This window comes from Ursus arctos, unplaced genomic scaffold (genome assembly GCF_023065955.2).
Source record: "Ursus arctos isolate Adak ecotype North America unplaced genomic scaffold, UrsArc2.0 scaffold_23, whole genome shotgun sequence".
NCBI lineage: Eukaryota > Metazoa > Chordata > Mammalia > Carnivora > Ursidae > Ursus > Ursus arctos.
In genome coordinates, this window is record NW_026622908.1 from 29,507,332 (window position 1) to 29,527,181 (window position 19,850).

Sequence of the window (19,850 nt, forward strand, 5' to 3'; positions counted from 1 at the left end):
CAGCATGGCTGGGTGACAGCAGGATTCTTCAGCTCCAGCTCCTCTCCCGTTCTGTCCAGCCCTCCAGGGGGATGCAGCGCAGGGGACGGCCAGGGTGGGTGGAGGTGAGGCGGGTGCCTTGGGCCCAGGACTTTCAGGAGGAGAAGGGGGGATGGGAGGGGCAAGGGGCCAACTCTGCAGGCCTCCGAAGGACAGAACTGTATTCTTCAGACACAGTCCCTGGCCCCGGGGACCAAAGGACCAGGGGACCACACGGCAGAGGGGAGGACGGATGTGATGGCACGAGGCCGCTGCTCGGTCTGGATGGGAATCTAGCCTTGACTCCGCCCTCAAACCGGGCAGGGCAGAGGAGGAGTGGGGAGAAAGGGTCTTGAGCTTATAATGGATGCAAAGCTGCAAAACTCGGCCATCTGGCTTCCTCCACTGCCTCCGGCCAGAAGCAGGGGCTCGGCCTCGGTGCCAGGGCGGGCGGGACCTGCTGCCCCCTCCCTCCCAGCGGTCCGCGGGGCCTCACACTTGGGGTGGCTGAAAGTGCTGAGGGCCAGGCCCCCGGCCCAGGCCAGGTTCCTAAGAGGAAAGTCGAACGGGAGGCTGGGGGCCTGGGAAGCATGGGCGTGGCCAGTGCCCCGAGGCGGGGGAGGGCGTGGGGACGGGCCGAGGGGTGCCCTGTCATGTGGCCCAGGAGATGGCCGCGCTGTGCTCCTTGGCCTTCATGCGCAGGGCCGCGATGCTCGAGGTCTTGCGGTCCGGCTCCCCGTTGAGCTCGTAGCCGTTGAGGCCCGGGCTGAGGCCCGCCGCTCCGAACAGGCCTCCCATGTGGGTCTGGCCCACGTGACTGCCGGCGCCCGAGACGCTCAGGAAGTCGGTGACGCCGCTGGCCCCGGAGCCAGGGGGGTGGGTGTGAGGGGACATGCAGGCAGGCACCGGGTCACAGGGGACCACGCAGGCTGGCACTGGTGAGGCAGCCCCATTGTTGCCGATCCAGGACGGGTTCTGAATCTGGGGAGAGGGAAGGGACAGCTGTCACAGGCCGGCGGAGGCAGGGGTGGGGGCGGCGGGCCCGTGGGGGGGGGTTGCGCTTCCCCCCAGACCACCTCGCCCCACTTCCGAGCTCATCGTTACGACGAAGTCGTGCTTGACTGCTTACCCGGGGCCTCTCCAAACCTCTGTGGCCATCCGGGCCCGGGAGGCTTTGGGTCTTATGCTTTGGCTCCTCGGCTCCCAGCAGAGAAACTGTTTCGGGACCAAACTTCAGACTGCATCGGGGGTCCAGTCACAGGGCTGCCTCAAGGGCACAGCCAAGCCGCCGAGGGCAGCCCCCGGCTCAGCCGGCGGACTTGGGATTTGGGGTGCAGTGGCGGACTCGATCTCTCCCTCCCGGGGCCCTTGAAGGTCAGGCCCCGTGTCTCACGCACCTGGGGCCGCTCGCCGGGCACTGAGAAATGGGAGCCGCCCCGAACTCAGACAGCTTTGGCGGTGGGAACGGGGGCTCCAGGCTGGCAGGTTGTGGCGTGGAGGGGGGCAGGGCGGGGCAGTGGGGCCTGAGCTCCCAGGTGTCCTCCAACGGCTGTGTCCTCGAGGCTTCGGAACTCAGGATGGAAGGGGCTGCCTCAGGAGGTGATGAGTGCCCGTGGGTGGACGCCTGGAGCCAGGCTGGATGCCCCAGGCCAGGGTGTGCGCGCGCGCGCGCGCGTGTGTGTGTGTGTGTGTGTGTGTGTGTGTGTGTGTGAGATGCCCAGGCAGCGCGTGGGGGTGGACTGGGGGGCCGACCTGGGCTGTCGAGGGGCAAGGTGAGCAGGACCAGAGGAGATGTGACCTCTCAGCCCTGCGCAGGCGATTCCCGGGGGCCCTCAAGCAGCTTTTGCTGGCCTGCTCTCCTGCCCACCCGGTGTTTGTCGTCCACTCAGGGAAGGCCTTGAAAGCCGGATGAGGGGGGATCTCTGCCCCCGAGTCCCACGGGGCGCTGTCATGGCAAAAAGACCCACTGGCAGAGTGACCTGACCACATTCTCCTGGTTGGGGTGATGTGGAGGGAATCAGGGGCCTTTCCCTTCCCCTCCGTCAAGAGGCGTGTGCTATGGGGTATTGCGTTGGGAGGGATGAGCCCGCCTTGTGTTGGTCCTCTCCCCCTCCCCCCAGCACGGAGCTGAGGCAGCAGAGATCCAGACCCCGGAGCCAGGCCGGAGGCCCATCCTCCCAGGACAGACGGAAGGGAGAGATGAAAGTTTGCAGCAGGAGCTGAGGATGAGGGGTGTGTGTGTGTGACACCCCACATTCCTCAGCCTCACCCCAGGACTGACCTCTGACCCCTGCCACATGAATCCTGGCAGGGGGAGGGGCAGAGCTGGTCTGGAAGGGGCGCCCAGGGGCCATGGGACAGCAGGGCCCCGGAACAGTGGGTCTTAAAGGAAACAGGAAGGCCTTTGCCACGGGCTCACTGCTGGGTGGGGCCGGGCTTGGAGCTGAAGGCAGAGGCCATGCTGCCACTGCCACCAAGAGGCCCGAGTGGAGGGAACAGTCACCTGTGCCAGGCAGGTTGTGGGCTGTGAGCCGTGGACTCAGCTAGAAAGACATGTCTGCAAGTGCCCCGGAGTCGGCCACGACCCACACTACTTCTCATCTCTTTGCTTCTCACTGAAGATTCCAATGTTGCTAGACCGGGGACAGGCTGACAGCAGGGGACAGAGGAGAGGACAGGACACAGCCACCTGGGAGAGCCAAGAGCTACAGAGCAACCTTTATCCGGCTGTTTATTACAGTGTCCAGTTTTCAGAAGAAACTGAGGCTCAGAGAGCTTGTAGCTTGTCTGACGTGAGAAAGGTCAGGCCAGAGGACAGCACGTCTTGGGACTCAGACCTCCATGTTCACCATAGTCTTGCCTCAAGCCCCCCGGCTTTCCGGACTTCACTTTCCTAGGAGACGCTCCGAGTGGCTCGTGAGGGCCTGGGGCCCCTGGTCTTCAGCCTGCCTTGCTTCCAATGCCCACAGCAAAAGGGACAAACATGGCAGAGGAGAAAGCCACCCTCTCTGTCCTGGCCTGCCCCTCCCTACAACCAGCCAAGCCAGGGCCAGCACGTAGGGCAGGCAGAAATGGCCCCGGCCTCCCACGTTCTGGGACGAACAGGCCCACACCTGCACTGGGCTTGAGGAGTCCCATCTGAGGGGGCTGGGCCCTCCTCTGAGATGCCCATTCCTGGAGCCGAGGGGCTAGAGCTGGCAGCTCGGGGCTGGGACTTACCTGGGCATAATTCTCAGCCCGGGTGAGGAGGGGCAGCTCGTAAGCAGTGGAGAAGTGGGTTCGAACCTGCTGCATCTGTCCAAACCGCTCCCTCTTCCTCCACTTCGCCCTCCGGTTCTGGAACCAGACCTACAGGACAGAGCAGTTGTCATGACGGTCGGGTGGCACTCGTTGTTCCCTGGGGCCCCCGCCCATTGCAGCACACAGTCTGGGCCGTGGGGCTGCAGGGAAGGGTCTGCCTCAGCCTTTAGCCTCAAGGCTCACCATCTAGCATGATCCGTGCTGAGAGTCAGGAAGGCAAGCTTACCCCCAACTAACCACAGTGTGATCTTGGGCCAGACTTCGTTTTTCCAAGCTTCAGAATCCAGAGCAGACAAGTGTCACACCCACGCATCACATCACTGGTCGTCCTAGCGGTCACCTAAGCAACCCCAGCACGGTGTGGCCTGACCTGCCTCAGGCCACGGACTCCTCAGGGGAATCTATCAAAAGCTATGACCACTTCTCTCGAAGATCATTGTCTAGACACACACACACACACACACACACACACACACACACACACAGAGTCTGGCCGTAATTCTCCACAGGCTCCGTGGTTCCCTGGGGCCTGTCTGGTGGCCCGGAATCAGAATTCCTGCTATCTGAATCCTCTCTGCAGACTTCATGTTGGAAATCTCCCCACTCGGGCCCCCTGTGCTAAAGGTCCTGTGGAGAACAGGGGCTCAGCTGGGCAGCAGAGGCCTTCAGGGATGGCTTCGTGGAGGGGAGCAGAGGGGAGGGCTGGGCCCGAGTGTAAGAATAGTAGGGCACGTTCAGGAGACCACAGGAGGCCATGCTGCCCAGCTGGCAGGCGGTGGGAGAGAAAGACCCGTGGACGCAGAGGTCAGATTGTGGGGGGCCTTGATGCCCCGCTGAGGGGTTTGCTCTGGGTGTGGTCAGTAAAGGTGGTCACCGTGAGGTCTCACGCAGAGGGTGGCCTGACTCTGAGCACTGAAGACCCACCTGTTCCTGAGCAGGGGCAGTCGGGCGTTGGCTGGAGTGGGGCCCTGGTGGGGAGGGTGGTCTCTGAGCCAAGCGTGTGAGCTGTGGTCTCTGACGGGTTGGGGGGTGGGCGTTGCCTGCTTTGCAGGAACACTTCTGACAGCCCGAGAACTTTCCCAGGCTTCCTGGGCAAGAGCTGGACTTGGGGCCTGCTCGCCCTGCCCGTGACCTGGGATCTGGGGCGGGGGGAGACGGGGGCAGGGACCGGTGGGAGAGGGTGTGAGGACGGGAGGGCTCAGCTTCCAGACCAGAAATGGCTCCAGGCTGAGTCAAAGGCAGGCCTCGGAGATCCGCAGAGGGAGGTTTCTGTCAGCGGGCCGCGTCCCTGCCCGCGGACTCAGGGGCGAGTGGGCGCACGCCAACAGCTCCCCGCCTGCGGCCTCGCTGGGCGCCCCGAGCACCCCCGGAGGAGGCGGCGGGCAGGGCTCCCGCAGCGCAGCGCGGAGGCTGCTCGCCCTCTCTGGCTTCTAGCTGCGCAGCGGAGCACCCATCCCAGTGCCGGCATGGCCGCTGGCCTCGGTTTCTGTGTCTGGAAAATGGGCCAATATCTGGACTGCCGTCCTCACGGGGTGGTGCCGCCTCGAACAGCAGGTGAGAGCTGAGAAATGCTGTCCGAGCGTTTGTAGGGTACTTCACACTTGTTTATTTATAGCTCCTGACCTTTCTTGCTGTCTTTTGCTAAAAGGAAAAGAAGCCCGGGTGTGTGTGTGACTCATGTTAATGTGGGGAGGGCGGGGGCAGGGAGCGAGTGTGGGGCTGCGCCTCAGTTTCCCACCCTGGCTCCAGGGATACCTGCGTGTGTGCACGAGTGTCACACACACACACACACACACACACACACACACACACACACGCTGGCATTGCTTTGAGAGTCATTCTGCCTCCCTGTCTTGAGTCTGGTGTAGGAGAGGCACTGAGCCCCTGCTCCAGAGCCTCCTGGGCCCCCTTTCCTCCAGGGGTTCCTGGGGTCCAGGTCCAGGCTGCCCGCTGAGAGCCAAGGGCGGATCGGGTCTCCTCTCTGCGCCGCTGAAACGGGATCCCCCTTTATCAGTGGCCTGGAATGGGGGCCGGGGGGGGGGCAGGATGAGAGAATGAATCAGAGGAGCTTGTTTTCATTTCATGTTTAATTTCCTGCAGGCTTAGCTCCGTCTTTCCGCTCCTTCCTCAGCCTCCCAGGGTTTGCTGGGGGGGAAGCCAGGGGGAGGGGAGAAGCCCACTGGAGGCATCAAGATATATGGCTCCATTCTTTCTTCGGGGGGGGGGGGGTAGGGGAGAAGGCGAAGAAAAGTGTCCGTGGCCACCACTGTGGGGGGCTTTGCTGGGATCCCCGGTGGTGGAGGGGGTGGGAGTGGCAGATGGAGGGGTGCTAGTGGAGGTGTCCCGCAGGCTCTGGACAGCCTGGGGGGGCACTGCACGGGGCAGGGGGCTGCTGGTCCCAGAAGTGGGAGGAGGAGCAGAGTGGGGGGAGATGGAATGTGGGGGCTGGAGCTGAGGGTGGGGGAGCAGCACTGGGGCTGCTGGGTTATCTGGGAAGACAGCTGAGCAGCGGGGGAGCGGGCGCAGAGATAGCGCTGTCTTTGGGATGGAAGTGGAGGGGGCCAGGCCCAGGGCTGTACGGGAGGGTTAAAGACCCAGAGACCGGGAGGCGAGGCTGTGGTGCCAGGGGAACTGCCCAGGCCCTCCTCCCTTGCCTGCAGCCCTGGGCCCTGTTCCTGCACGGGGCTGGAGCTCTCCTGCTAAGTCAGCCCCGAGGCTCCGCAATCTCAAGCCTCAAGCCCCCCAGCTTGGGTGGTGGCGGGGCATCCTCATGGCCCCCGGGAGCTCCCGGGGGAGGGCGTGGAGAGTAGGTGCGGCCATCCTTCCATCTCTGGCCCCTGGAGCCTGGCGCTCTGAGAGCTCCCTGCGCACAGATGCTCTGCGCCTCAGGGCTCTGCGGCCCCAGCCTGTCTCCACAGGACAACCCTAAAGGGGAGAAGGGACCACAAGGTCCAGCCTTCCAGTCTGCATGTCGCGCCCCAGGACCACCCCGCTCCCGGCCCACCCTGGCCTGGGCCTCTTCAGCACAGGCCTCTCCCCAAGGAACCAACCGTCTTGGCGGGGGCCTCAGTAACCGCAGCCCATCTGGGGCCAGGGCGGGGTGGCCCAGGGCGGGGAGGCCTCTGTCTTATTGTCTTCAGACACCAGCTGCGGAGATTGGAATCCCAGACAGCAGAGAGAGGCCCCTGCAGCCCCTGGAGCAGGGCCAAACCCCGAGCTTCTTCCCAGGAAAGGTCCATCTTGGAGCCACCCACCCCCTCCCTGTCCCCAGCGCCACTATGCCAGGCACCTGGCTTCCCACCAGCTGAGTATGGGCCCTGAACAAACTCAGCAGAGGCAGGCAGGGGGTTCCACCACCACTCCCCCAAAACCTCAGGGCACTGCCAGGCTTGATCCAGAGGTCTGACGCACATGGAGATCCCACCCACCCTGCTGCCTTTATACAAAGAAAAGTCTCAGAACAATATGGCCCATGTCCTGGCAGAGCCAACTGAAGTAAAAGAAACACTGGGCTGGAGCTCCAGAGTCCTGGATTCTAGTCTCAGCCCTGCCACCGAGTCACTGTTCCTGAGTCACCTGACCACAGGTGATCGAGTCTCACCTGTGGGCCTCCTCCTCCTTATTATCAAACCAGAGGACCAGATAGATGATTCTTTACAGCACTAACATTCTATATTCTTACGATCCTCCCCTTAGACGAGAAGATATGGAACACATCAGCATTTCCCTTTCTGCCTTGGCTGCCGGGAAGCTCAGGGTTGAAATTTATGCTCAGTGGCCACTATGATTCTTAGCCTAGATGTTTGATGTAATTACCTGCCTATTTCATGACACTGTTCTTGTTTTTAGAGAAAACCAATAAATCTTTAATTGTAGCTGCCTCAACTCCGTTTTTGAAGTAGGCATGAATGGTTGTGCACGCACGGGCCGAGGGAACTCTCTGTTTTGGCTGTGTGATGGCTCCTGAAAAATCTTCTCTGTGCCCCCGCGTCACTTCCATAGTTTGTCCTGGAAGAGCCATCCTTCTTTTGATACTAAATGAATTCTACTCCTAGGCACTCCCATCCACTTGTACGGAAGACACACACACACACACACACACACACACACACACACACATGCTGTGCAGAGGATGGACGGTCGATCCTACACCAACATGGTGCCCACAGGAATGTCCCATAACTGGCTGCCCCACTTCTCCACTGACTCCTTCAGTTCCTCCCAATCCATGGGCTGGGCCGAGGCCAGGTTCTGGGGTTCCTGTCCAGGCTCTGAGGCCTGTGAGGTCACATGGCGGCCTATCCTGATGCAAATAAGATAGTTGGCGTGTGAAAGTTTCTGGAATGACAGGAAAGCCTCAGGTGCCCTGCCTTCCTTCCCCAGCCATTCACCAGGTGCTGGACAGGAAAAAGAGGGGCAGCCCGACCCTGGGAACTTGTGGCTAAACAACCCGACTGATCCATTACTTCGGGTACCTGCCGTTTCTGGATGGCTGCATGTTTACGGTAAATGCTGGTTCTTTCTCACATGATCCACTTTGAATGAAAACGTTTCCGGACGTTGTTACAGATGCTCTCCCTTGTTACACAGAACATGGTTGGGACTGAGGAACCTTTTCCTGATGCCTTAGAACGCTCTGCTGAAGGGCCCTTAGTGAACTGAGGCAGCAGGGGGCGCCCTTGAGGCCTGCGGGTCACGGGTGGCTCTGTCCTGGCCCTGAACCCACTTCTGAGCTGAGCCTAGCCCAGCTGAGCTGTGTTGTTCAAAAAAAAAACAAAAACACCAAGAACTGCTCTTTGCTCTCAAGCTGTTGACTTCCGCAGCCCACCGGAGGGGGAAAAACCACTATCTGACGACATTTTATTTGCCATTTCTAACATGCTCTGGGTGGAAAAGTAGACTGAGTATGACATTCATTTGTGTGAAGCTGAAGCCTGAACTTTGGTGCATGGATTTTGTCTCCTGTGTTTTGGGCACTCAGAGGTCTTTGCTTCCTCTCTGGTTCTTTTCTTGCTGTAACTTCATGCGAAGAGGGAGGACAGAACTCTCTGGACAAAGGAGGTCCACCGATCTACAAATATTTATTTTTTGCCCTTGTTGCTCTGAGTTCGGCCTTCTCTAATTGGTAGGAATATAGTAATGAACAATCAGACAGTACCTGTCCTCAAGGAACTCACATTATAGTGAGAGGAGACAAACATAAAATAATTTAAGCCAGTCATAAATTCTATAAAGAAGATAAAACAGGACAATGGGGTAGAAGGTGATCTAATTTGCTTGTCTTGTGTTGTGTTGGTTTGGGATAAGTTGGGTTGTGTTGGGTTGAATGTGTTGGTTTGGGTTCTGCTGTGTTGGGCTGAGTTCTGTTGGTTTGTGTTGAGCTGTGTTGGGTTGGATTGACTGTGTTATTTGGGTTCTGTTGGGTTCTGTTGGGTTGGCTATGTTGGTTTGGGTTATGCTGCATTGGGTTGGGTTCTGTTGGGCTGTGTTGAGCTGTGTTGGGTTGGGTTGACTGTGTTATTTGGGTTCTGTTGGGTTATGTTGTGTTGGTTTGGGTTATGCTGTATCAGGTTGGGTTCTGTTGGGTTGTGTTGAGCTGTGTTGGTTTGGGTTGACTGTGTTGTTTGGGTTCCATTGGGTTGTGTTGGGTTGGGTGTTTTCATGGCTGGATAGTGGTAGGGGGCTACTGCTTTAGCCACGGTGGTCAGGAAGACTTCACAAAGGAGCAATATTGATTTGGGAGCTGAAAGATGGAGGAGGAGGCAGCCATGCTGGGCAGAAGAAGAGCCAGGTTGTTCTCTGTTTCCGCCCATTGGACTGCTGTGGATGTCTTAAGTTTATCCTATTTCCTTCTAAGAGATAGGCCTTCGAGGGCAGAGACAAGTCATCTCCTTTGTGAAAGGGCCTGGACACTCACACCACACAGAGCCCAGCAACACAGCTAACAGGGGACCCTCCTTCTTCTGCCCCTGCTCCCGCCAGAGCAAGAGGCCTGATATGCGGGTGGATGAAAGCAGACTTGCTGTGGTTGGAGCAGGGGCGTGAGGGGCAGGCTGTCCTTGGACTGAGGTAAAGAAAGCCCTGGTGCTGTTGAGGGACGGTCGGGCAGTCCCATCTTTGGGCACCAGCCCGAGGGCAGGCCCTGCTCTCCCAGCCTCTCCCCAGGTGCCCTCACTGACCTGCACGCGGGCCTCGGTGAGGTCTGTCCTCATGGCCAGCTGCTCCCGGGCATACACGTCGGGGTAGTGGGTCTTCTGGAAGACCTTCTCCAGTTCCTCCAGCTGGTAGCTGGTGAAGGTCGTCCGGTTCCTCCGCTTCTTGCCCTTGTTGCTCTCGGAGTCGGCCTTCTCCAGCGGGCTGGGGAGGTCGGCACTGGCCCGGTCCTGGGGCCCCTTTACTCCAGCCTCCTTCACACTGAGGTAGCTGCTCTCCATCCCCACGGTGTCAGAGTCAGGCGGTAACTCTGGCTCGCCCAGAGAGCTCTCTTTGGCTGAAGGGGAGGAAACAAGGTCAGAAACCAATGACTGAACCAAGCAAGAGAGGAGGGAGGGACAGAAAGAGCCCTCCCCTTCCATTCCCCGGTCAGCATCACACTGGATGCGAGGTCAGGAGGCCCCGGTTCTAATCCTGACTTGCCATTAGCATGCTGTGTGACCTTGGGCAAGTCCGTTTCCCTCTCTGAGCCTCTTTGCCATCATCTCAGAATGGACCCCATACGGCACCAACGTAATATGACTCTGGGTCAGCCAGTCTGATCTCTCGGACATTTAATCTCTGCCCCCACTCACCCTGGGCTCCTCCCTCTGGAAGGATCTCCTTTGCCAGAACTTCTGCTTTGGGCCTGGGGAATGCTGAACCAGTGCCTCAGACTCCCAGGGGAAGGGAAAGCTAATTCAGTAGCCATGTCTGGCCCGACAGGGCAGGGGCAGGGTGGAGGCCAGCGTCGAGGCAGACAGGAATACCCTTCCTATCCAGGCCTGGGCCTGTTTGGGCTCAGTAGGAGCTGCAGATATTGAAGAATCCAGCATGAGGGGTCACACCCCTTGCCCTCCACAGGCTTCACCTACTGTCCATGCAGTAAGTGGCTCATTTACTAAGGAAGCTGGCGGGCACCTGCACCCCCAGGGTGCTGACACGTGTGCCCCAGGAGAGTCACACTAAGCTGGCGGCCTGGGCCCCACAGCCACCGCCATCGGCCAGGACGGGGCTCCGCTGGTTGGTTCCTAGATGCCCAGAGCCGGGAAGGACCGGCGGATCTATGGAAGTCAGGGATGAGAAGGTGGAGGCCAGCAGGGGGACAGTGGGGCAGAGAGTGACTTGTCCACACCCCAGTGTCCCAGTTAGCACCCTGGGCAAACCCACTTGCCTCAGAGTCATGGTTAGAGTGTGGCCTCTGGAGCCAGCGTACGGTATGACTCCCACATGTACCTCGCTCCACCTGTGTACTTGGGACAGTTCATTTAACCTCTTCGTGCCTCAGTTTCCCCCTCTATAAAATGGGGATGAAGATACTTGTAGGCTCTTCCTCCCGGGGTACTGTGGGGTTAAGGAGGCCAGCAGGCAAAGCCCTTAGCACGGTGCCGGCTAGGTAGGTTTCCGCCCGTGTTGGTGTCCCCAGTGCTGGTGCGGACTCGGGAGCAGCAGAGGGCTCCAACCCCGGGGAAGTCTTCCCAGCGGGCGGGCCCTGCCCCGAGCATCTGGGTGCAGGAGCGGGTGCAGGCACGGGCCTGGCGTCTGGAGACGGGTGTGAGCCCTGCTCTGCGCCGCACTCCCCGGCCCGAGGGTAAGGTGCCTCCGCCAGCACAGATGATTCGTAAGGCTTCTGGGGAGCACCGGAGACGGCGTGCACACGTACAAGCATGACCGTCGCAAGCACGCATGTTCGCTGTGAGCACCTCTTCTGGGAACAGGTACACGCGGAGGGCACGAAGTGTCAGGACAATGCCTCTGGCTCGGGTCCCCCGACTCCGTCTGCATCCTGGGGGCCGAGGCCTCCGGCTGGCTCTCCTCCCTAGCTTTCCGTGTGCCCTGGGGAGGATCGAGGGACAGCTGCCTGTCATCCCCACCTCTCTCTCCAAGGCCCCGATGAAGGGGGTGGGGGTGAGTGCCTGGAGCCGACCTGCAGGCGGCATCGGGAGGCCATGTGTGGGGGCTGCTGACGACGCTGATGCCACGGCGAGGGGGGGTGGTGGCCCCCAGGCATCATGCAGGACACCCACGTGAGTCCAGGCACACGCAGACCGCCGTGGCTTTGGTGACAACACCATGCAAACTGCAGCTGGCAGTGGGGCCAAGAGCTTTCAGCAAAGATATTTATCTTGCTGGCAGACAAACAAGTTTTATGTTTTGGGTTTTTTTTTTAAGAGAAGAAATCCCACCCAGCCTCACCAAAAATAAACATCTCTGTTATGCAATTTCCTGGAGGCCAGACTGGGGGGCAGCCCCTGCCCCTGCTGCCCCCGCATGGATCTCCAGGCCCCATCCCATGACCCCACGGACCCTTCGAGTGTCCTCTGGCATCCGGCCTGGGATTGGGACCACCCCGCACAGCAACAGGGGCCGGGCTGCACGGGGAGCTCCATGTTCCAGAGACCGAGGGTTGTAGGGACCAGCCCAAGCTCCGAGTTTTAACTGGGGGGAAACTCACACCAGAGAGAGCAGGGAATGTGTGCTCATTAGTGACAAAGCCTGGCCTCTATCCCCCGGGTCTGTCCTCTACTCCTACTCTGTGGGCTTGGGGCCTCTTCCCAGGGAGAGAGGGGTGGGGGCAGAGGAAGGCAGGGAGCTCACATAATCGAGGAGTCCTGCTTTGGTCCTCCTGGGGGCAGGAGGAGAAGCGTCTGAGGACAAGGAGGGATGCCCCTCAGTGGAGACCGAGCTCTAGGCTTAGCCGGTAGGGAGGCAGCAGAACATCCAGGCTTCTACGGCGAGAGGTAAGAATCCAGTTTCTCAAACCTCCAGCCACCCACGGAGACCGAGCAAGGGGGGAAGAAATGGGGAGACAGCCCACGGTGCGCAAAGACCACCGGACCAAGAGTTGGGAGATCTACTCTCGGTCCCGGCTCGACCATGGTCTGCCCGTGACCTCAGATGACTCTTCTCACCTCCCAGAGCCTCATCTGCTGCTGCAGCAGCCGTGCCCCATCTGGGGCGGGGGGGGGGGGGGGGAGCAGGCAGGGCTGTGTCACTGCTTCGGCCCAGTGGAGGGTCCCTCCTGCCTTAGTCACCACTGGGCCTTCCCTGAGGATCTGGAGTGGAGAGAAGAGGGGAGCAGGATGGGGGGCGGTCTGTGTCCAGGCAAACGTTGGCCAACTGGGAAGTCTTAGAGACAGAAGGGGTTCTGGCAAAGTGACGCTTCCTGCTCCTCAAAGGTCATTTTGCTTTAAATCAGGAGGCTAGGTCTCTAATTTAGATGCCAAAGAACAATTCCCCAAGGTCCCATGGCCCACCCCACCGGTCAGAACGATGAGCCAGGCTCTCACAGGCGCTGAGTCCGAGGATCCCAGACTTGATGCGGGGGGGAGTGGGGGTCTATTTCAAACTCCTTCCACCCTGCAGCTTCTCCTGCAAGTGGGGCCATGCGGGCTGCGGGGACAGAGAGCTCACTGCCACCAGGACAGCTGGGCCCTTCATCCTGAGCTCCGGCCCGTCTGTCTCTTAGACGTACAGCTCCCTGGTCCTGACTCCAACTCTCCAGGGCCCTTTCCCGAGACGGTCACCACACCTCCCGGAGTCTTCTGTCCTCCTGTCTAAACAGCTGGTGTTCCCGCCGCTATTCCTCAGGTGGCCCCAGGTTTAACAAGACTGACACAGGGGGCTGCCAGGGACGGGCTGCGTGATGGTGCTGGGCCCTGGGCAAAGCCAGCAGTTTGCTCTCCTACCAAAGGATCCTGAGGAGCTGGGTGGAGAATCAGGTGGGTGGCCCGAGGCCTGGGTGCTTGGTCAGGATCCAGTTCGCCCTGCAGGGCCCCCCTCAACAAGACAGCTGCTGAAAACAGAGAAGCCCACAACTCATGCCGAACTACTCTTCACCAAAGGTTATCACTGACCTCCCTTGTCTCCCTCACCTGCACCTCCGGCCACATGCCTGGAATGCCCTCCTTTCCAGCTGATCTCTAAGATCCAGTCAAGCACCAGCTCCTCCAGGAAGTCCTCCCAGACTGCAACAACCATACAGACCCCTTTGTCCTCTGCTCAGCCTCTCCAGTTACTGCCTGTGTTTCTGACTAGTATATAATCAAGCCCCGAGCGTCCATTTCCTCCTATACCACATCAGTTCCTGAGGGTTGGAAGCTCATGTCGTGGACCCTGGGCTTAGCCCGGGATGGGGCAGATGGCAGACGTGCAGTGAGAAGTTGCTGAAGAATAAGTGAACAATTTCTGACAACCAAATACTACGAGCTCTCACTCTTCGTGTGCCTACTGTGTGCCGGCTGCACGCTCTAGAGCTCCCTGCAGAAAGTGTTTGTTGAACCAATGAATGAACCAATTCATCCCGCTGGACAAGGAGGAGACAGGTGGATAGGATCCGTGAGAACGGGGCTCGCCTGCCCGAGCGCCTCCGTGAGCAGCTGGCAGTGGAAGCAGCAGGAGAAGACGAGGTGGCCGAAGGGGACAGGACCAACATAGACAGTGAAGATGTCTCCAGGTGGGGGCAGGAGGGAAACAGGGAGCATCAGGGAAGCAGACTCAGAAGCAAAGGGATGGGATTTTCCAGGGAACCCAGTCCAAGATCTGCCAGGAGCCAGCTCCATACCCAGCATGATGCTTTAGCAGGGTAAAGGCCAGGGGGTCCCTCCACTCGCCCTGCTTCTGGGCCAGGCTTCTTCAGGGACAAGAGCACGGTGCTGCCTGACGCTGAGCCGCTACAGAGTCCCTCTGGGCCAGGCCACCTGCCTGCAGGTCTGGCTTCCGTCCTGGCCCTCCTTCCATATGGACTCTGGACGGCCGATGCCCCTCTCACAGTGTGGAGGGTCCCTGAGACGGCTCTGTCCCGGTCTCTACGGCCCAAGACAACATCATCCTGATCTGCAGCTTCCCGTGGAATGTCCTGAGATGGATATAAACCCCAGACGGCCCAGAGGACTCAAGTAATGTGTGTACATAGAACATCCAGCGCGATCCATGGCTGCCCTCCAAAGGTCTGTGCGCAGCGGCAGCCATGATGGTGCGGCCTGCCCGTCCAACAGCCCTAGGTAAGCATTTCCATCAGCCACTTCTGATGAAGTGGAAGCATTTGGTTCGAGGATATATTCCGAATCAGGAGCCACAGAAGGACCTCCAAACTCTGCCTGAACTCTGAGAAATACAAGAGATGGAAAACCTTTCTTCCTTCCCTTCCCCTCTGCTTGTTGTCCTGGTTTAACCCATTGACGTCGCTCTAACCTAGTCTAACCTTTTTTTGATACGAAAGCCCTTGGGAGATTTCTGAAGGTGACTGTGATTTTTTTTATGACTGTGATTTCCAGAGCGTGCACTTCTGAAGCAGGGAGGGTGCCGGAGGCCTCTGTGTGCACGGATGTGCGCCCACGGGCATGGGGCACAAGCCTGCAGTTGCGAATGGGTGTTTGGAACACATGCGCGGTTGCCTGGGGAGAGGTCTGCAGAGCGAGCAGGCCTGTGGGGCTGAGTGCAGGCCCACAAGTAGGGTGTGTGCGGCTGTGTCCGGGCATTTACGCCAGTGCGCATGACTCTGCAGATACACGTAGGTGAGTACAGACACGGGAGGTAGGGGTGTGTGTGTGTGTGTGTGTGTGTACGGTTGTGCACGGGCCCGAGCATATGGAGTGTATGTCTAAGGGGTCTGAGTAATCGTAACCTCCATGGTTTTGATTACATCTATTTTTCCTCCAAACATCTGCTTTGTGGGGGACATGCCGCTCGCTCTGTTCTCGGGTGAGCCGGCCTCGCACACCCTGTGGCAGAGTGCACAGCGGCCGATGTAATCTCCTTAAACAAAACAGGCCAGCATGAGGCCCTTTCATGCTATTTAAAGGGCACCGACTAAACCCACTGCTGTCCAAACAGTCGTGTGGGGGTAGGGGCGAAGGTGAAAGGTTAGCCATTGATCACGTCCCCGGCCCACCTCCTCGGCCCCTGGGCTCTGTGCAGAGCTCAGCCTGGACGTCCCTGGTTCAGCTCCAGGCCCAATAGCTAATGCCGAAGGGGCAGCAGTAACTGGGGAGACATTGCAGCGAACGTGGTCTCACCCGGTGGAGGCAGACGGGCTCCCTGCCCTCGGGGAGCTGCCGATCTGCAGGGGAGAGTGGGAAGGGGAAACTCGGGTGCTCGGCCGGCCGCCCACAGGTGGCGTCCCCCCGTTCACCCGCGCAAGCTCTGAACATGCCTTTTATAACACAGAAAGTCCGAGACACCGTCACAGACCACGGGAGCCTAAGGAGACCTGCGGACCACAGGCGGTGTGCTGGATCGGGTCCTGGAAGAGTAAACGGACATCAGGGAAAAAACTAGTGACCTCTGAATAAAGGGTGGGGTTTAGTTAATAGTAATGCAAAAGGACAAAAAGAGGGGGCAAAACATGTAAATACATACTTCACCCGAAAAGGCCTACAGGCAGCAAAACATGAAAACACGGTCGACCGGTTATCCAGCGCGGAAATGCAAACTACAACCCCCGTGAGATAGCCCCACGCACCGATTGCCACGGAAGTGAAAACCCTGACGGCACTGGGTGATGACGAGGACACGGAGCCCCGGAAAGTCTCCCACGTCGCTGGTGGGAAAACAGAGCAGCGGTTCTATAATTAAACACACACTCCCCACATGACCCAGCAACACCGCTGCGAGGCATTGGCCCGGGAGACACAAAGACTGATTTTCAGGGGAGAAACACCAAACCTGTGGGCAAATGCTCACAGCGACTTTGGTCAGAATCACCCCAAACTGGAAACAACCCAAATGTCTTCTAACAGGTGAATGGATAAGCAACCTGGAACGGCCATGCGAGGGGATATGACTCAGAGATAAAGGGAATGAGCTATGATGCAGACAATGGCAGGAATAATTGTCGCAAGCAGCTATGGTCTGTAAAAGAAGCCAGACTCAAAATCTGCATATGTATGACTCCGCTTATTTATCACAGGACATCCTGGGAAAGACAGCAGCAGCAGGATGGAGAACAGATCCCTGGTTGCCAGGGGCTGGGGAGGGGGACCTATCTTGCACCCCAGTTGCGGTGGTGAGTACGTGAATCTGCACAGGTCTGTGTTAAGATCCATAAAACTACACACCCCTCCCCAAATTCTAATTTTGCAGCACATTATTTTAAAAATGACAGACACGTAAACTATAGAGAAAAGACAAAATTGCGTTTCACTATATTACAGAAAAACAAACTAATAAAAAATTTGTTTATCTTCACCCAGAAATCCCACTTCCAGGAATTTATCCTAAAGGAATCATTATGGATGGGCACAAAGAATTTGCTGGAGAGAAAGTTCATCATGGCATCATTATATAGAAAAACCAAAAAGAACCAAAATATCCAGTAACAGGAGATTGGTTAAATAAAGGGTATTTCCATAAGTAGAAGAGCATTCCTGATATTCTTTTTTCTGCAAACTGCTAACTTTCTTGGCCTTTAGAACACATTATTATGTATTTGTTGGGGATTTTTTTTCCTGTTTTGGTTATTGTCTCTCTCTGCCTTCCATAAAACGGGGAGTATATCTGAATATATCTGCTTTGTCTGCCCCTGTCTAATGCCTACTATTGTGGCCGGCATGCAGCAGGTGTGCAGTAAACATTTGATGAGCAAATGAATGAAACCGTTAATATAAAAGAGTAGCATTTTAGTATCTGGAAGGACGTTCGTGGTCTAGTAAGTAAATGTCATCTTTAAAAAAAGTGGAGAAGGGGTGGAGTGTCTGTCCTTAGAAAATTCTAGAAGTTTCCAGAGGTGGGAATACAGGTATATGGGTTGATTTTATTCCTTTTTTTTTTTCCTGGTCTGAATTAATTTTCTATTTGTCCTACCATGAACAAGAATTGCTTTTATCATTTTAAAATACTATTTGAAAGCAGCGATTAGAATCTGGAAGGATGACTGCTTTGGTAGGGTGCTGGACTCTGCTCTGAAGTTTTTTGGGAGGTAGGAGATGAGCACCAACAGGGGCGGGGTGGAGGAAGGGTAGGGATGCTTCAGAGAAAGGCCCTTGTGTGGTGGGGATTGGCCGCTGTCCTCACAAACTGGGCTCCCTATGATTCCGAGTTCTCTCGGGTACTGGAGGCTTCCAGACCACAGGCTTAAGCTCACCTCCTAATGGGTTTCTCTGCCTTCAGGCCCACTACCCTCAAATACAACCAGACGCACACATCTGATTGTATCGTGACCTTCCCTAAAGGCTTTCACTGGTTCCCAGAGCTCTCACTGGGATTGCCAGATAAAATACAGGGTGCTCAGTTAAATTCGAATTTCAGAGAAACAATGAATAATTTTTAGTGTAAGTATGTCCTAAAGATTGCATGGAAATACTGAGCTGACAGTAAAAGTTTTTCATTGTTTATTTGACATTCAAATTTAACTGAGCATTCTGGGTTTATTGTTAGGGTTTTTTGTCTTTTGTTTGTTTGGTTTGCTAAATCTTCCAGCCCCACAAATCAGGCTTACTGTAGCATACAGGATTCCCCAGGCAGGACTGACGCCCGCCTGCCTCAGCGACTCATCCTCCCCCCTGCCACCCTCCACCTCGCTTCTAGTCCCTTCTAGTCCCACCGAGCTGCTTTCTCTCCCCCAGAGCACCACACGAATATAATAGTTAGCTATGTTCCACATGGAAAAATGTTAAAAATCAATCAGCTAAGTGAAGATAAGCCAAGAGAAGAAGACGATAACACAGACATACACACCCACACCCGCGGGGACACGTTTTCTCACACCCTTTTTTTTTAAAAACCTAACACTCTGTCCTGGACATCTTTCCATGCTGTTCTCGATTCTTCCATCCCACCGTTTGTAATGGCTTCACAGGACTGCACCACAGGGACCAGCGCTACATCATGGTGATGACGTTAGAAGCAGCTCCAAGAACTAGAAAACCTGGATTAGGTCATGTTCACATTGGAAGGTCTCTGATACACACGGCCAGCCTGCCTCCGGAGCCCTGACGCTCCCCTCAGCTACCAGCGTGCCCACCTGCCTCAGGACCAGGGCCGTCCTAGCGTGTTAAAAATCCTTGCCAGTGTGATAAATGAAAGGGGGCTCTTGTTTGAATTTACGTTTTTATTACTCGCGAAGTTGAATCTTTCATTTGTTAGGTTCCCTCTGTGGATTGCTTTTACTGGAGTCCCAGGTTCGGTGTGAGGATGTCCCCTTCTCCCTCCCTGACCCTGGGGCTGGGCTTACCTCTTGAATACTGAATTTCTTGCTTTCAAGTGCTTGTATCAGGGCCTGCCCCCCACTCGAGTGTGAGCCGTTCAGAGCAGAGCCTCCCTGATGTACCCCTGGGGCCTGGGTGGGCCTGGCCTCCTTCTGCCTTTGGGAGCTCTGTACGTCCTGCTGGGGGTGACCCAGGGCCCCTGTAGGGAGGGGACCCAGGCCACAGGGCTGGGCTCCAGATCCAGGAAGGCCTTGGTCCCTTGGTCCACACTGCTGCATGGGGTCGCTGTGGCAGGGGGGTGGGAGAGAGGGCTCAAAAGCCCCCCTAGCCACAGGGCAGGGCAGAAAGGACCACAGGACCCGATGCCGCTATGGCCCTGCCCAGAACTTCTGGCTTCTCTGTGTCCTCGTGTCAACACGTATTGCCTGGCTCCTTGCCAGGGAGTGGGGAAGGGGTTATGGAGGGGCGCAGTTCTTGTGGGAAGCCACAATCGAGGAGGAGTCACCAGGCCCTGGGACACGATGCTCAACCACAAGGCGAGTTCCCCAGCTGCTGCCGGCTTGAAGGTTCTAGAGCCCCACTCCCCGCTGGCTGGGACCAAGGCTGCAGTTGCTCGTCTTGCCACCAGGAGGCACTGCAGTCCCAGTGAAGTTCCTCAGGGTGGAAGGTGGGCCCCAGGGCCCCAAGCCTTGATGAGGTTTCTAGAAGTCTGCTGGAAGACCAAGGCCCAAGCTGGGACGGTTTGCCAGACGAGCAGCTATCCAGCCCTACTGTGTGTCTGCCACTGTCCTAGCACCCCAAGGGACACGGAGACGATGGGTGCCTGTCCTTCCCCACAGAGCCCATTCCTCCTTCAGCTCTGCTGGTTTTCACAGTCTTGACTGATTTCAGCGCCCCCAGAATTCCCACAAGGCGGCTCTCCTGAGCGTCCTCACTCCACGGGCGGGCAAACTGAGGCTCAGAGGGACCCGCTGAATGTCACCAGTGGCAGTTTATTCCCCAAAGTCACTCCCTTCGTGGAGACCCTGCGGAATCCCAGGTCGCCCAGCTGCTTGCGAAGGAGCCATACAGACGCCCCCCAGCACCCCCAGGGGTACTTCCTATGGTGCTGGCAGATCTGCCACCACCTCCTCTGTGGGGTCTTCGGGGGGGGGGAGGCCTCAGCAGAGGCAGGGGCTGCGGCCCCCCACTGTC

The 19,850-nt window shown here is 57.6% G+C and overlaps 1 protein-coding gene across 1 annotated transcript in view; it reads right to left on the reverse strand.

Moving 5' to 3' along the window:
- Positions 1–625: 625 nt before the first annotated feature.
- The window catches only part of ALX4 (ALX homeobox 4), a 39,286-nt gene continuing 20,061 nt past the window's right edge, over positions 626–19,850 (reverse strand). The window contains exons 2-4 of the mRNA XM_026511861.3: positions 9,498–9,808; positions 3,238–3,366; positions 626–999 (exon numbers count right to left, since the gene is read on the reverse strand). Of these exons, the coding sequence (XP_026367646.2) occupies positions 670–999; positions 3,238–3,366; positions 9,498–9,808 (770 nt within the window). The 3' untranslated portion in view covers positions 626–669. The remainder of the gene's footprint in view (positions 1,000–3,237; positions 3,367–9,497; positions 9,809–19,850) is intronic.